This window comes from Canis aureus, chromosome 19, assembly GCF_053574225.1.
Source record: "Canis aureus isolate CA01 chromosome 19, VMU_Caureus_v.1.0, whole genome shotgun sequence".
NCBI classification, from domain to species: domain Eukaryota; kingdom Metazoa; phylum Chordata; class Mammalia; order Carnivora; family Canidae; genus Canis; species Canis aureus.
Genome location: NC_135629.1, coordinates 25,112,272 through 25,130,441, shown reverse-complemented (window position 1 = coordinate 25,130,441; position 18,170 = coordinate 25,112,272). Strand labels below are relative to the sequence as shown.

At 38.3% G+C, this 18,170-nt stretch overlaps 1 protein-coding gene across 2 annotated transcripts in view; it reads right to left on the bottom strand.

The window, feature by feature from the left end:
* The window catches only part of SUCLG2 (succinate-CoA ligase GDP-forming subunit beta), a 263,193-nt gene that overhangs the window by 111,830 nt on the left and 133,193 nt on the right, over window positions 1–18,170 (bottom strand). For both annotated transcript variants that reach the window (XM_077858123.1, XM_077858124.1), the window contains 4 exons: window positions 12,866–12,965; window positions 11,913–12,003; window positions 7,165–7,317; window positions 5,334–5,423 (listed from right to left, as the gene is read on the bottom strand). In XM_077858123.1, the coding sequence (XP_077714249.1) occupies window positions 5,334–5,423; window positions 7,165–7,317; window positions 11,913–12,003; window positions 12,866–12,965 (434 nt within the window). The remainder of the gene's footprint in view (window positions 1–5,333; window positions 5,424–7,164; window positions 7,318–11,912; window positions 12,004–12,865; window positions 12,966–18,170) is intronic.

The window sequence follows — 18,170 nt, the reverse complement described above, 5'->3', positions numbered from 1 at the left end:
AATTTGTTTCTCTATGCACAATCATCTCTACCAATCTTTGCCAGTATACCAGGTAAGAATGGGTATTTCATACAGACATTTAATTGGAACTGCTCTTACCATTTTACTTCTTTATTTTTATTATTTTTTTAAAAAGATTTTATCTATTCATGAGAGACACACACACAGAGAGAGAAAGAGAGGCAGAAACACAGGCAGAGGGAGAAGCAGGTTCTAGGCAGGGAGCCCGAGCAGGACTCGATCCTGGATCTCCAGGATCAGACTCTGGGCTAAAGGCGGCGCTAAACCACTGAGCCACTCAGGCTGCCCGGAACTGCTCTTACTATTAATGAATTTGAGAATGATTCTATGAGCTTAAGAGACATCTGTATTTCCTTTTCTCTGAAATTTTCTGTTGAGATTTTAATCTTTTTTCTGAGTTATAAAAAGAGGGTTTTTTTTTTTTTACATGTAGGAAATTAGCTCTTCATCTCATATAAATTGCAAATATTTTTCTCCTTTAACATTTGACTTTCACCCATGTGTTTATTACTTCTGCTACATGGAATCTGGTAGTAGTAATAATAATGTCACTCTCTTCTTTCATGGCTTCTAGCTTCAGGTCAGATTTTAAGAAGGCTGGTCCCACTCTGAGAGTGTTAAAATAATTCTCCAATTATTTTTTCAAATACTCTAAGATTTCTTTTATTTCATGTTTACTTTTTTTTTTTTTAATCCAAATGGATTTTATTTGAGCTACAATGCAAAGCTGATAAAAAAAAAAAAACTCACTGCCAAATAGATTTGTATTTTTAGGGGTTTTCTAGGCCATCAATATGAGCTTGAAATGTAAGCTGTATGAAACAGGCATGCTATCTAACCTGGACGCTATGGCATCCACTGTACTCCTACTACAGCCTCTGCACAGAGTCAACACTCAATAAGCACTGGTTCAGTTAATGATTAACTTAATAATGAGAGACTACATAATAGAAAATAATGCTGGGTACCTGTAGATATAAGATTTTATCTCAGCTACTTTAAAACTGTCTTCTTTTTTAAAATATACATTCTATAAAATGCATGATTTCAATCATTTTTAAGTGTACAGTTTGGCAGTGTCCAGATATTCACAGTGTCATGCAACCAAGCTCCAGAACATTTTCATCCTGCAAAGTGGAACTCTGTACCCATTAAATCACAACTCTCCATCCCCACTCCACTCATCTGACAACCACCATTCTACTTTCCATCACTATGAATCTGATGACTCTAGGTACCTCCTATAAACAGAATCATACCCATATTTATCTTTCTGTGCCTGGCCAATTTCACTTAGCATAGTGCCCCCAAGGCTCATACATGCCTTGTCACAACCTCCCTCTTTTTCAAAGCTGAACAACTTTCCATTGCATGTATATACATTTTGTTTATCCACTCATTTGTCAGTAGATACCTGGGTTGCTTCAAAACTTCTTCAGTTTATATCAACCTAGCTTACCATGAAGCCTGCATTTTCTACACATTTATGCGACTTTCACTACACATTAACACAGCATTTGGTTTGTATTTACTGTTATAACTATTTATTATTGTACAAAGACAGACCATAAACACTTTTTTGAGTGGGACTGAAGCATGATTAGATTTGTGTTGTAAGATCTCTAAGGGATATGTGTTATAAAATATGTGCTGTAAGATCTAAAAGGGAGAACCAGCCCAGCTTGGAGACAGAACGTGCCTTATTCCACAGGCCATCCAGTAAATGACTAGAAAGGCTCGGCAGGGAAAATGTGTCAGTCTGAGCAGGTGTAATAATACAAAATGGCAGGCCCTGGGGCAAGTTGAGGTTAGCTCCCCAGCTTTCTAAAACATGTTCAAATTTAAAAAATAAATTAAACACAAGTCAAAGAAAACATTCTGCTGTTTACCTTACAGTCAGCCAGTTTCCTACTGCCACCTACTTCCTCAGCTCAAAACCACACTATACAGAAAATTTGTTTTCTCTTTCTTTTGCCACCAATTAATGCTATTTTAAGGTTGTTAAGCAATTTAAAAAAATTGAGATCCTAAAATCAAATATCCTTTGAGCCATATGCATAAGACCCTGACAAATTCACAAGTACCTTCAAAAATGTTTTAGCAGGTTGAAAATTTTATTATTTTTATTTTTATTTATTTTTATTTTTTTAGGTTGAAAATTTTAGAAATATTTTCATTTTATTCCAAGAACTAATATCATCAACATTCACATACGGTTCTTGAAGCCAGCCAGAGGCGCAAACCATTCTCAGAGGCATTAATGATCATTTATTAACTGCCCCCATCAAATCTTTTCATTAGCTAAAATACTAAATAAAGATGCATGTTGACAATTCACGGTGCTTGTTTTCAAAATGAACAGTATAGAGGGCAACTAAGACACACTTGAGAGATCTGTGAATTTTTTTAGTCATTTTCAGCTGTTGTGTGGCTTTAGTCTTTTCAACCAATTCTTAATTAAATGAATTTTGTCAGGAACACACACTTAGTAGTTTCTGTGCAAGGTGATAGTTTTTCATTAAGTCTAACATGAAAACCTCACCTTCAGAGACAACAGGCACGAGTTATAGGAAAGATAGTAATAACTTTACAAGGTAATCATTTTATAAGTTGTTCATTCATAAGAGCACTGGCTCCAGATACCTAAACCATGTCCTAGATGAGAATTAAGTGATTTTCAAGGTCATATTGAATCTGAGGGGCCTCAAAGATACTATTTCTTGACCAAAGAATCACTGACTGATACGCGTTTAAATATTTTCTCTTAAAAAAAAAATGTTTTCTCTTCTAGGGGAGCCTCCTCTGCTTATCGGACACTGGTTTTCTGGAATGTTTCACTGACCTCTGTGGCTTGACAAAGCATCCTAAAGCAGAGGTTCCCAAATTTACCACTCCAGCACACATATAGGCTCCTTCTTACTGTGCAAATATAATCAGGTGTCCCTAGATGAACGAATTTGAACACATCTCCGACAGATCACCCTCGCTCTCCTTCAGATTACACTCCCTCTCCCTGTAGTCACTGCTAGCAGCTGACCACTGTTATGTGAGCCCCTGGAGAACAATGGCTATTTCTCTTCATCTCCATTTCCCAGGGTCCAACAGAGTGAGCAGCACCCAGGCAGTGCTCACTTCAACTTTGCCTGTCAAGCAAATGAAGACTGAAAGCCTTTCATTTAGTGGGTGACAAAGAAACAAGAAAAAAAAAAAAAGAAATAAAAAACTTTTCCTTTCTTCAATACATTCTGTTAAAAATATTATAGCTACTGATAAAAAAAATACTATAGCTACTGATGATCTCTGAGAACTCACATGTTCATCTTCCTTCCATAGGTAATTCATTTAAAACCTAGAGTGTTTGGGGTACTGAAAAAAAATGCGATTTAACCATTTAAGAGCTATGACTCTTAAAGTTCTCTTATAACATGGAAGAAAGAGGAGGAAATTATCTTCTGGTGTTCACAATGGTATTACTGCCTTCTCTAGAACTTTCTTTTATGTGCACCTCCTGAGCTGTCAAGTCAAGGTATCAGCAGATTCACCCACTCTAGATATATTCTCCTGCCTTTACAGCTGCCTATCACCAACTCTCTAGGAATCTTTTCCAAGTGGACGTCCTGGCTGTGTTGTTGCACTTACTCACAAGTATGACAAATGTTTCTAGGGCACCTAATATATCAGCCAAGCACTTTGCTGGCAACAAAGCAGTAAGCAAGGCTGTCCCCTCTGTGGTGTAGATTAGGATCTGCAAAGGTGAATGAAATAAGTAAAACAAAAAGAGATATGCAGAGGCATATAGATGAGGTGAATAGGGTTATGGAGAACATTCTGGAGCTGACTGCAGGGAAGTGTGGCTAGAACATAGTGACCACATGAAACAGTGGTCTCAGTGACCACCACCCCTACATAAGACACCCCACAATAAATGTCAAATGCATGGCTAAGCCAGTTAGTGACCTCATTCTCAGGGGGAGAATCCAACCACTGAAGCCCTCACTCAAGAATCCACCATAACTTCTTTTTAGCAGGTCACTAACTTGGCAACTCTTTGACAGTCTTGGAAATAACAATTCCTCTACCTGTCCACTGAGTCTTGGCTCTTTCTTCTGCTAATGTTTAGTCCCAGATGTTCCTGCCCCTTCTACCATCTTGAATATTCTGCTATCTGAGGGAGTCGTTCCTCCCATGTTCAAATAAGTGCTGTCTTCTCTTAACTTAAACACATTTGTTCAAGTCTTACTCAGCTTTACCCTTCTATGACTGGCCTTATTGCCATCCTTAAATTTCTAGAGACAGAATCAATCAAAAGAAAAAGTAAAGGCAGAAAGAGTGTGAATTCTGTTTTCTTAGAGGAATGTTGCCCAAATAAATGAAAGAAAATGCTCTGTAACAATTGGGAGCCCCAGGTGAACACATACATACTCCCACATACACACTCACACACACATATATACATACACATAGGCCATAGGATTATTAAGTTGGTTTCTCTTAGTAGTGGAGGAGTTAAAATAGTTTTGATTTAACTGTGGGACAAAGAAGCTTGCCTATGTAAACGTACAATCAGGGTCTGTGGGCTGGACCAAGGTCAAAGCAGGACTGTGATGCTCAAGACAGATTCTCTCCCTCAACAGCACAGAGGACAATTTCTCTGTCTTTGAAGCCAAAGCATATAATTACTAAATTGGGATAATTTAAGCTGTTTTCAGTGAAATATCACTTTCAGGTCATTAATATTCATCTCAAATCCCATTAGCTATGAAAGAATAGCAATTAGTTAAGTAATGTATATTATTAATAACAATAACAGCTGACCTTTCTGGAGTTCTGAATGAGCACTTCCTCACATCAGCATACTCGATCCTGACAACATGCCCTGTTTCACAGATGATGATCCTGACATTCAGACAGGTGGAATCACACATGCTGGTGGCACCACAGGATTCAAACTCAGGTCTGCCTGACTTGACAGCCTGTGCTTCTAACCACTATGCTGCCTAGGATAATTCATGGGCTGGCACTGCAGTGCTACAGAAAAACATTGAGGCTAACATAAACAGCAAAATGCACGTGTCTGCATGCAACACTCACACCCCCACATACCTACACATATATGAACACATCTCATCAACATCCTATTCTGGAATACAAGGGAAATATTTTTCTTCATCATAAACAACAGGGGAGCAAAACTGTGACACAATAAATAATCCTGTATCCTGGTATGCTCACAAATATTAGAGGAAAGTAAGCAAGGTAGTAAACATTTTCTGAAACAAGTCATTCACAGTGGCTTCCAAATGCTCAAGTACCTGGTTTTTCAGAGGCCCAAGGAAGCCTAGATTTTCTGCCATCCGCTGAGCTTGGCTGTCCTTTATCCCTTCCATAATGTCGATTTGCTCCTAGTAAAAATGAATTAAATAAGGATAATTCAGACAAGCAAATGAAAAGATTCACAACCTCGAAAGAAAATGCTTAGTATTTATTTGCAAATGAGTAATTAAAGTGTGGCGCCTTTCCAAAGATCTCTGAGCAGGGCTACTGCAGCTGCCTATAGGGTACATTTTAATTAGCAGACCATCTAAAAAACAGCCTTTCCAAAAACTATATAATTCTTCAGGGTGGCATGCTGACAAGACAATCGGATGCCAGTTTTCACTTTTAATTACTATACAGATGGCACTGACGAATATTTAGTCAGTTAATTTTTATGACATCTTTTGGAAAGCTTCCAAAGTAAGGTTTTCCTGTCTAATATTGCTGTTAAGTTTAGAGCCTGTCATACGTAGGTTAAATATTACCATATGATTTAAATAGTCTATTGATGATGATAATCATTAATAATACCTTAGCTCTACAAAGTGCCTTTCTCTCCAAGATACTAAGTGCTGTTCATATACCTTATTTCATATATTCTCTTTCCAAATGAAGTGACTTGTTTCAATCACATTAATTTTGAAAATGGCTAGATATTACTGGTAAGGCAGCATGTAGTCTCGACTGAACTTCCAAGGTAGTTAACCTAAATAGGTGATATTGGTGAAAACATTCTGAAATCAATCACCAAAGTACTAGTACTTGATTGGAACAAAGAGGTTCAAGAAATAAAATTCTCACTTTCTGAAGGGAAACAAAACCACCTTCTAAAAGAAATAATGAATCCTCCTGCTAAAATTGTTTTCCTTTTACTTTTTTTTAAAGATTTTATTTATTTATTCATGAGAGTCACAAAGAGAGAGAAAGGCAGAGACAGGCAGAAGGAGAAGCAGGCTCCATGTAGGGAGCCCAACGTGGGACTCGATCCCGGGACTTCAGGATCACGTCCTGAGCCGAAGGCAGGCACTAAACTGCTGAGCCACCCAGGGATCCCTCTGGTAAAAATTTCTAACTTGATACATTTTTTTTTTTATACTAGGAACCCAGAATTAAAGAACTAGAATTACAGTTCCAAAGACTGCAGATTTTTCTTCTTACAGCTGAGGCAGGTTGAGAAGCACTTTATACACGTCACCTCATTCTTTCTCACAATTCTGTGGGGTGGAAATTACACCCACTTCTACTTTAGTGATTGAAAAAATGAGGCTTAGAAACACTGAGACCCTTGCTGGCTGGTTAGGATTTGACCTCAGCCAGATCTATGGCTAGAAACTAAGGATGAGGTTTAAAGGACTGAAACAAATGGATAGAATCTGGATGTTTGAAGGATTCTGTTTTATATTAGCAGTACTGAAAGACATGGAGGCAGTCTCCAGCTTACATCCAGTCTCCCAGGACAGATTCCTGGATTCTACATACTGTGACATGGGGTACAGTTAGTTAATCCAGAGGAAATGGAAGACTCACAGTCCTCCCCCATTGGTTAATTCTTGGGCTAGGCTGGGTAGAAGAAATGAGAGAGGAAGGAAAAACAGGAAGGAGGAATAAAGGAAGGGAGAGAAAAAAACAAAAAGACCTTGGATAGGGAATACCTTGGTTCTAGCCAAGTTTAACTGAGTGCTCAGAAAAGAGAAAGGACTCAACATCTTTGTGCCATAAATCCCAGAAACGAATGTACTGCTACCAGCCTCAGACTGCACATTAAATCTTTAACAGCTTGTGCAACAATAATCAATGAACACAGCATAGGCAGAAATATAAACATACCTTAAAAATAAGTTCTGGATTCGAAGCTGCCACTTCTTCAATGTCAACACCCCCCTGAGGGCTGCCCACCAGTACAGGGCCATTGCAGGATTGGTCCATCAGAATGGCCAGGTAGGTTTCTCTGGAAATGTCCAAGGCTTCAGCAACCATCACCTACCACATTAGCAAGAAAGTCAAATTAATTCAGCATTGAGCTGAGTCCCACTTGGAAATCTATATAAACTTGCCACACAAAGCAAACAGCTTCATTTTCAGGCTCTTTAAACCCAGTGAGCTAGCTACCAGAGATATGAGAGTTCTGCTCTCATGATACAGAATGCCCATTTTCACCTCCTTAATTGATCCTGCTAACTTGCTCAAGTGACAGGTATTTGGTTTGCCTCAAGGAACCTTCCTACTTTAATCTTCTTTTTTTCTTCCTTGAGAAACCCTGACACTTAAGAAAAACTCCAGGGAAGCAGTTGTTATTTTAATTTGAAACATTAACAGTACATACATCTTACTACACAGATTCTTCCCAGATTTTGCACTGGTGGAAAACCAGGTTTGTTGCCAAAAGGATTCTTTTTACAGTATGTCTGATGCTTCCCAGGTTTGTATACCTCTATCTCCTGGATCACTGTATTTTTAATTCAATTTCTACTTTATTTTAAATTATAAGTATACTATTTGCTTGTTCAAAAACAATGCAAAAGGTATCAAAAGTACATAAACGAGACAATGATAGCAGTCCCCTCCTCTGCATATTCCACCCTTGGACCTCAGGAATCAGGGTGATCAGGAGCCCAGGTGGAACCTTTGTGATCATCAAAAAAAAGCAGCACTTTCCTCTGCACATGCCAGGACAGTGCCTGGGTAAGAGGCAAGTGGGATGGAAGGATTTTATTCTGTGCTCACTGCCTCAGCCAGCTGTCCTTTTGCTCAGCACAACCTCAACAATTGTGTGTGACAGGCCTACCAGGAAAAACCACTACCAACTTCTTATCTCTTTCCTATGAATCTACAAGCATTATAATAGTAGAGACATCCTGCATATGGAAGCATATTATATCTACTTGAATGCCTCTTTTTCTTCTTGTTCTTAATATTACAACTTGGAGATCTCTCTAAGGTCTTCTACTTTGTGACTAGATGGCACTTACATGTCAATATTCATTTAATCATGTCCCTACTGACATTCTTTTTAAAGATTTTATTTATCCTGAGAGACACACACAAAGAGAGAGAGAGAGAGAGAGACAGAGACAGAGACAGAGACAGAGAGAGGCAGAGACACAGGCAGAGGGAGAAGCAGGCTCCATGCAGGGAGCCTGTTGTGGGACTTGATCCTGGGTCTCCAGGATCACACCTTGGGCCAAAGGCGGCACTAAACTGCTGAGCCACCGGGACTGCCCTACTGACAGACATTTATGTGGACTCCAATTTTTTTTTTTTTAAATGCTACTTCAGTGCCTATTTTTGTACATATACCTTTGCTCATGTGTTTTAGTATCCCTGTAGATAAGGTACCTAAAAGTAAAATGGCTACGCTTTAGACTCTTCATATTTAAAAATTCAGTGAGTACCACCCAATTGCCCTAGAGAGAGATAGGCTATACCAACTGACATTCCCAATAAAAATGGTTAAAAGGTGTCTTGGATGATTTTTTTTAAAGAAAAGAATATTCATAACTAATTAGTACTAAAAGTGAAATAAAACACACTGCCTTTCCTAAAAGCAGTTCAGTAAAAGATTTGACAAAAAAAGTCAGATTAAACAGCATTACATGTTAACTACCCAGATGCCATAAAACCACTAATTTTAAGTCACATGAAATGGGATAAATATATGATGATCTAAAAAGCCATGAAGTAATGAATACAGAACTTCTTTTCAAACACATCACCAGTTAAAAATAAAATATCTTATAAGAGCCTTCATATTGATTCTCTTATCATAAATGGTAACTCATGACTATGTAAGAAATACTTCTTGGCACACAGTGTTAGGATTTTCATAGAAGCATGCTGTTTTCTAGTTCACTTTCTAATAAGAGCTAGTCTAGAAAAGGAGATTTAATGATTTTCAGCAGTTATTCTGAGAAGCAACACAACATTATAACTTTTTCAGATGTCATTCAAGAGTCCTATTCTTAATCTTCTAAAATGTTGACAGATGTGCTCCGCATTCTATCAAATTTCTATTTGTAAAGACCAGCTGCTATATCAAATGGCTTCTGTTTGGTAGAAATAACGTATCACTCTTTAAGAAAACATTCCCAGGAAAATGATGATTATCAATGGATAATTCAAGATATTTTATTTCAAGATCAGTTTTTTTGACATTACCATGCCCTCCATATAGCCCAGGATGTCAGAATATTTTAAGCATCGTTGTAGAGAGAGTCTAAATGGATTCCAAGAACATTCATCCCATGAGGACCTCAGCTGATATATTTCAAAACTATGACTTCATCTGTGACTGACACAAACAATATCATCAACACTACCTTTTTGTGGAGTCTTCCAGGGTGGAAAGCTTTTGGGAACTACTGGACCACTGAACCTGGTTGGTTGGTTGGTTTTTGTCTTTAATATCATGCCATTGAAACTGTAATCTGTAGATGAGTACCAGTGTACAAACTATTTGTAACAGGACCATGATTAGATAAGATTAAAAGTATACTTGATTTCTGAACTTCTCTCGTTGTAGGGCAGTAACCTTGGCTGGTATTGATTCGTGAAGAACATGATGAGTAGCATAGTCTCATCTACCCTATTATTATTCTAGGGAATACACCAGAAATGCACTGGCACAGACTTAGAAAAAAATATCCAATGTGTACAAATGTATGTATGAGTTTAAGCCACTTCTCAAAAAAACTTAGAAAACTAAAGTTTCTATTCTATAAAGGGAGGAGTTCTGACTGCTGTCCAAGATTTCGTAAGTTAAAAAAAGCATGTTCCTTAAAGTCACATAAAAGGGTATTGTTATAGGAATGTGGTGACATAAATTTTACACAGAAAAAGGACTGAAACGATATATGGCATTATTTCAGGGGGGTGAGAAGCCAAGGAACTTTTACTTTCTAATTTTTATATTTCTCTCAGATTGGAATTTTTTACAAGTGTGAATCACTTTTACAATCAGAAAAAAAAAAAGAATACACTACTTAAAAGTAAATCATTCTAGTCGTTTCCTGGCAATGACTCGGTGTACAAGCATGCACTTATCTCCAGCCTTTCAGAAACCTATCTACAAACTAATTTTATGCATTACCATACAGCATGAATCTGCTGTAGGTATTTTTATATGCTTTAAAAAAGTATCACAAACTCTAATCTAAAAACTCATGGAGCCATATAAAACAACAAATTCCTACAAACAAAAGTACTAATCATGTCCTCTGCAGACAAATTTTGAAGAAGTTAACACAGGTAAAGGCTCATAACCAGATTTAAAAGGCAAATAAAAGCACTGTGTTGGGCCAAACAAAAGTCAAAACAAAATACTTTTGCGTTTTAAACAGCTCTTACATCACAGAAGCCCTGGGAAAGACAAACCAGCATAACCAGTTTTGTCAGTGTGCTATCTTGACATCTATAAAAGCTTTATGTTCTCAGAAGGAGGGAACTAATGACCACCAGTATTTCCAATCTCCTTCTTCCAGATCAAGATAGACCCAAGACAGCCCCTGTCATGGTATACTAAGAACCAACTGGCAATTTTTTTTTTTTTTTTTTTTTTGGTCATGTCAAAAATTTTCCACACAACCCACTGTGAAAAATAAAAAACACAGAATACTACCTCAGGTCTCCCCCGCGCCAAGCACGGCACATGGGTGAGGACCATGATCTGGAATGCTGTGTCAACCAAGCAGACAGACGCTCCCCAAAATGCTGGGCCTCCATTCACCGTTATGACGGAGCCTTCTAACCATCTGTGCCTGACAGGGCCAGAGTGTGTGACCTTGTAATCACATAGGGGCCAACACTCACAAAGGTCCCTGTCTTGGTCTCTTGGTGTAATGTTTTGCTATAGCTGACTCGAAATTTGAACAAGGGCTCCTGCGTTTGTTTTTGTACTGGGTCCTGCAAATCAGGTAGCCAGTTGTGGTGCTTCTGTGCATGAAAAGGGCACAGCAAAGATGGACAGACTGATGGGAGCAGAGTTAGGTTCTGGCCTCGGCTCCACCACATAAAATTTTATGACTAAGGCAGGCCACTTTACTTGGGGGTTTGGGCTCTGCGTGTGTGTGTATGTGCATAATGTACACCCTTTGGACACGAGAACCCCAAAAAGATTGCTGAGACACAATACTTGCAGTGATAATAATGGTATTAATCTCAAAGTAGGGGAAAGGGACACTTAGAAAAGCAATCATAGCAAGTAATTCTGATACACAGGATGAAGATGTGGTTGTGGAGGAGCAGAGACTGTCCCACCCTGAGTAATAAGAGCTGTTGTACAAAGCCCTTTCCAGCTTTAAACAACACATGCCAGCGTTCTGAAAGGGAAAGCTGTTGATTCCATCACTCACCTGTACCCATTTTTTCTAAACGCTAATGATAATAAACACTAGTACTATTAAAGACCCCTTTTTACTTCTCCTTAAAGAATACCACAACCTAAACAGATTATATGAGGTTTAAAAAACAAAATAGCATATCACCAAAGTGCATTGCTTCATCAGATTGTCAAAACTGCAATATGATTTTCTCTTCTTTCTAACACATACACAGAAAATGACCCAAAGCATTTGTATTACCTTGTTAACTTTCACACCTTCTTTTGGAGTTTGTTTTGTTGCTAGATTATATCCAATCATCTGTTTAGCCAGCTGTCCTACAACTTGAGGGCTGAGAGAGAGAGAAGAAAAAAAAATCAATGTCTATGCTGAAAATTATTTTAAAGCAGAGTGCATACTATGTCCTCATGTCCACACTGCACAGGGTCCAGCTCCACCCTCACAGAGCCCACAGGCCTTTCTGTTCATACATTAGGTGCCTAGCACTGTACCAGAGGCTCACCGAGGGAGGGAGGGAGGGAGGGAGGGAGGGAGGGAGGGAGGGGGGAGGGGAGCGGAGAGGAGGGGGCAGAGGGAAAGGGAGTTGAGCGGAGGGAAGGGGAGGAAATTTTTACTTCCCTCTGCTATCCTCTCACCAAAATAAGTTATAGTCACACTGCTGAAATTCATAACAGATTTAGATAAGAAATAAATAACAAAGACCTGACTTGGGCAGTTTGAGAAGTATTGGCCACTAAGAGCATAGGAGGGTAAGATTCAAAGTAAATAATGAAGGTTTGTAACAGGAAAGGAGAGGAAAGTGGGCAGTGCTGGGCCCCTATACAGGAAGGCTCAGATTATTAGACAGGAGGGACAACTGAAACCATTGGTGCTGGGGAGCCACTGCAGGTTCTAGAATAGGGAAGTGACAATATGGAGGCAACATTTGTGTTATCATTCTCAACATTTGCGATGAATCACTGATTGTGACAGAAGAAGTGTTGGGTTTTCACCAATTAAGGAAGAAAAATCCACTTATGAGAGAAAGAACACTAGGGCACTGTAGTGTCCTCTACTTGTAATTCACTTTCTTTATTTGCTACCTCCTGTTCCCACCACATTCCTACCATCTTTCTCGTGCTCCCTTCAATCATGAGCAAGATCTGCCATAACTGCTTAGCCCAAAGACACAGAATTAAAATCTCCAGACTTACTCTTTTGTTAAATGAACGCCTCCTTTCAAACCGCTACTGAAGACACCTTTTCCTCTTCCTCCAGCTAAGATCTGGGCTTTTAAAACAAATTCTTTTGCATCTGAAAAAGAAAACCCAGAGCCGGTAGTGGAGTTTAATTTTTTTTTTTTTTTTTTTAAGCAACAAGCAATGTGGAAATACACATGCTTTCCAAAAGTGGTAAAAGCTCTCTTAAACTAACTTTGAAAATAAAGGCATAAAGAACTTCAAAAAAACATCAGTGCACCTAAAAACGAAGTCTTTATCGAGGATATTAAAATATCTCTTGCCAGTTTAATCTAATACTCAACCATTCCAAGAGAAAGCAAGGCATGTGTTCTCTTGCTCTTTTGAGTGTCAAAAGATGCTAAATAAACCTGGGCTGGAGGTATTAATTTTACTGTGCAATAATACTCTCATGTGGCAGAGGCACCAATCTGCTAGTCAGAAGAGCTAACTACCTGTCAGCCACCAGAGATGTCAAAGGGAAGGCTGGAGTACATGGGGGAAAGGTTTAGGACAAGATGCAAAGGAAGTGGTTAATAACTGTATTCTTAGAAACCAATAGATTTCTGAGTGGTTGCTCTAGATATTGATGGGACTGGATAAGGGAGGAGGAAATGGATGAAAACTGAAAGCAAGCAATATTTCTGAAATGTTGGCAGGGTAACAAAACGTCCTAGGGGAAAGTGGTGGTGGAATTTTCATTTCTCGACACACTCAAGGAAATGGGGGAAGTGTCTGCTTTTGACCTTTGAGACCTGAGTCATAAACTCAAATATCTTATTGGGCCTGGCTCAAAAGTTGCATGTGTGAAGAAGCCCAGTGATGGAAATAAGGCCTTCAGCAAACAGGAGAGCTGCTGTCCCCCTCTGTCCCTCCGCCATGCAACCACCAAAAGAATAATAGGAGAAAAACAAAAAACAAAAGCCCTCAAATAAAACAGATTTCATACACCAAATAGTACACTTCTTCAGGCCACAACTGGCATTCTCTGTTCGTCCTTCATCTTTGTCTAAATTCAGAAAACTAAATCAATCTTCTATGAGGCTTTAACAGTTTTATGATTTAACACACCAGGTTTAGAATCTGCAGAGTGGGTTTCAATCAGGCCTTCATCCCTTACCCTGCTGTTGACACCGGTCAAGTTACTTAATGTCTCTGATACCCAGTTTACTCAATTGAGAAAATATGATGAGGACTTTTTTGAGAATTAAGTCATACATGTGAATAATTTACCCCAGGAGCCTGAAAACTCCTACGATTGATGAAAAATGACTGTCACAATCAGTTCGTTTATTTTATTACCTTTCTGTATTGTAAAGAATCCAAAGGATTATTTCCACTTGGGCAGATATGAGTAAATAATAATGTTAATAATAATAACTTTGCTGGTGTCTGCCACCATTCATATAAGGTGAGGGCTCCATAAGTGTTGGCTATTTCAGCTATTTCTATCACTGTTCTTGTGACTCAAGGCAAGCAGGCAAAAGTTTGAAGAGAAGGAGCCACAGATGGTTTTATCATGGGAGCTACAGAAAGATTTGACATTATGACAGCATTGGGTAAGACAGTCACTCTAGCTGATATAGTCAGATTATTAGGGCTCATTTTCTTATTGGTTGGTCCTTCTTTCTCCTATATTTGCATACACTCAGGAAACGAGGTTTCACCTTCTCTCAGCAGCAAACAGCTCCTTTGCTGCCTTGGACGACCTCCGACACTTGTTGCTGCCAGAGAATACAAACCATCGTAACATCAGTCAAAACCATGTCTTTTGATAAACTGGCTCACATAGAACTAGGTAAAAACCAAGATATGATGACAATTTATTATCAGAATCACACCAGGAAAGAAGTCATGCAGAACAAATTTATTTCATCATTAGGCTATTGTATGTGAGGATAGCAGTAAGAGCAAGGACTCTGTAGTCAAACAGACCTAAAATCTCCAACTCTGCCTATCACTTTCTTTGTAGAGAGGAAAAGAAAGAGACTCAGAAAGCTAAGAGTGATATGCCTGTCTGTAAAATGGTTATAATGAAGTAATCTACAGTGTTAGGATGATGTGAAGAATAAATGAGACATGGTAGGTAAAGTGCTTATCCCTATGCCAGGCACATTACAAAGAAGTCAAAGTATGATAGCTATCATCACTAATTATTTTCAGCAATTAACCCAAAAAATGGCATATAGGAAAACATTTCCTATTTCTTTTCTGAAGACATAAGTGGAAAAATACTTCTTGCTGTCTACTCAGATTTTTAATTGTGATCACTTCAAATTCCTTAAAAAGGATAACCAGCATTCCATTGCTATTATCAATTTTCATATGCTTGTCATCCAGAAGAAAGAGATGCTTTTCTCTACGAGTTTTCCAGCAGCTAAACTTGAAAGCCAAACAGAATACCTAATTGGGCATTGTTAATTGGCACTGCATAGGCTAAATTAAATCAGCCTTAGGCATGAACCATCAAGATAGAGAAGCAGCTGTAGCCTCAATGAAGTGCTATCAATTACATGTGTCACCATTTGACCACTTGTCAAAAGACTCCATGCCACCAAACTGGTAGACCAAACAACTACTTGGGTTCTATGCAGCCAAATTGAGACAGGTAGCAAAAGACAAAGGAAAAGACTGTCCAGGGCAGCCCAGGTGGCTCAGCGGTTTAGGGCTGCCTTCAGCACAGGGCCTGATCCTGGAGACCTGGGATCGAGTCTCATGTCCGGATCCCTGCATGGAGCCTGCTTCTCTCTCTGCCTGCGTCTCTGCCTCTCATTCTCTCTGTGTCTCTCATGAATAAAAAAAAAAAAAAAAAAAAAAGACCGTCCAATCTACGTACATCTCCTGCCACTTAACCTCAGGCCAAAAATAAGTTCACTAAAATCATCTCTTCTTGTTAAATCATAAGCGCTAAATCAGTGTATGTCAATACACCAAAGAAAATCAAGTTTTTCTCATCGTCACTGAAACTCACATGAAGTAATTTAATTCAGTTATTTACTCAAAGAGCTAAAAATTAAGTGGACAAGTCCTATTGAACAGTATCTAGTCTTTTCATTCAATATTAATCAAGTTGATTTCACACAATGTTTCCATTTTATTTAAAAATCTGACTTCTCCAAATACAAAAGTATCTGGGTTTTTCTGTTTGTTTTTCACATCACCTCCCTATCCCCAAACAAAATTATAAAAGAATATCCCAGACACGAAATCCAATTTTTATCTAACATAAGATGATTTAACCATACTTTAGGATAACAAGCTAAAAAAAGAGATGGAGAAAAAAAAAAAAAACATGTATTGCATGGAAATATATTACCACATATATTTTTTTAAAGATTTTATTAATTTATTCATGAGAGACAGAGAGAGAGAGAGAGAAAGAGAGAGAAAAGCAGGCATAGGATTAATTTCTGTTAATCCACAGTGATCATGGCTAGGATTCCACTTGGTTAGATGGGAATCAGATTCTATAATATTTATTTATATAAATATTTTACGATAAGAAGGACTGTAAGTGACATATTTCATAAGCTTATAAATACGTAAGATTCTCTACCATATCACTTCTGAGAATAACATCTGTAGCCATATAGGAAGCCTAAAAAAAAACCCATGCCATGGTCTTGTTCTCTATTAGCCACATTAAAATAATGCTTTCTCAAATGTTTTCCTCTCATTCCTTACCACAAGTGTCATTCTAATTACAATAACAGTTTTTTTTAAAAGATTTTATTTATTTATTCATGATAGAGAGAGAGAGAGAGAAAGAGAGAGAGAGAGAGAGAGAGGCAGAGACACAGGCAGAGGGAGAAGCAGGCTCCATGCAGGGACCCCGATGTGGGATTTGATCCCGGGTCTCCAGGATCGCGCCCTGGGCCAAAGGCAGGCGCCAAACCGCTACACCACCCAGGGATCCCCAATAACAGTTTTATATAAATTTTTATAGTTCCCCAATAGTCCCAGGCTGGATAATAAACATTCTTGGAAGCGTTATCAAATCTAAAAGAAAAAAAATTAAATTCATTAAGGAAAGCATAACCTAAAGAGAATAAATAAGAAACGTTTTTAATCAGGCAAGCTTTGTAAAACTGGTTCCCTGTGCTTTTCAGGGACAGCATTCTGAAAATCTATTTATGCAAAATAATGCTTACAAGAAACAGCTCAGAACTGTAATGCAAAAGGACCTAGTAAATGTCTGAAATGTTTTTCAGGAGTATCAATAAGAATGTTATTTTCCACTATCTTTTTAAAACAGTTTAGTGAATTCAACATTGCTCTCTTTAAAAATATAACAGTTTTCTAAATACAAATGTATCATTGTATACATCAAGATCATGAAGGTGATCATCTATTTTGAGTCAATAACATTGGAGTTGTTGGTGGGGGGAGGACTATGAATTCCATGGTTCACCAACCAGAGCAAAACCGGAATATCCAGTTTTCAGCACAATTGCATGGCATAATTTCCAGCATGGAGATCACCTTTCATGAGGTTTGAGAGGATTCTTAATTGAGAAAGTTACAATGTATTTCAGGTTGATCTATCACTAGAAGGTAAGAAGGAGGAGGAGCGTGAGGCAGGAGAAAAGTCTAAGATATTACAGAAAGAGGAACCTTTATAAAGGACATACAATTACAGGGTGACAAATTAGAGGCCTAAGTGCCAATTTCCCAAAGAAAATGAGTTCATTTCTGTGATTTTATGATGATCCCAGAACCCAAACTTAAAATTGGAGAATTACCTATCTTCAAATATCTCCTGTTGATGGGAGTCCTATTTCCTCAAGTTGTAATGAGGTAACTGGGAATTAGATAATATTCCAATGACTCTTCCTATGTGCTCTGTGGCATCCCTGAGGCTAAAACAATTACTTCAACTTTATACATGTCTGACATGGGCTTGCCCAACACTAGAAAAGAGAATTTCAAATACGTAAGACATCAGGATAAACTATTTCATCATTGGTAACATCCCTTGATTGAATTAGGATTAGAGATAACTTAGCTCCCCATCAGATTGTTACTCATCAAAGATTTAAACTGCACATGCCTGAAACAGTCATTTTTAAAGTAAAAGATGGAACTACGGCCATCTCAAGGACAAGAGTTTTGTGATACAGAATGTAAGTTGTTCAGGGAGAGATTATTTTAGTGTTTTTTTGTTTTGTTTTGTTTTTTTGGTTTTTTTGAGAGAAAGAGAGAGAGCGTGCGCGCACAGGGCGGGGGTGCTGAGGGAGAGACAGGATATTAAGCAGGCTCACACCCATCACACCCAGGCTCA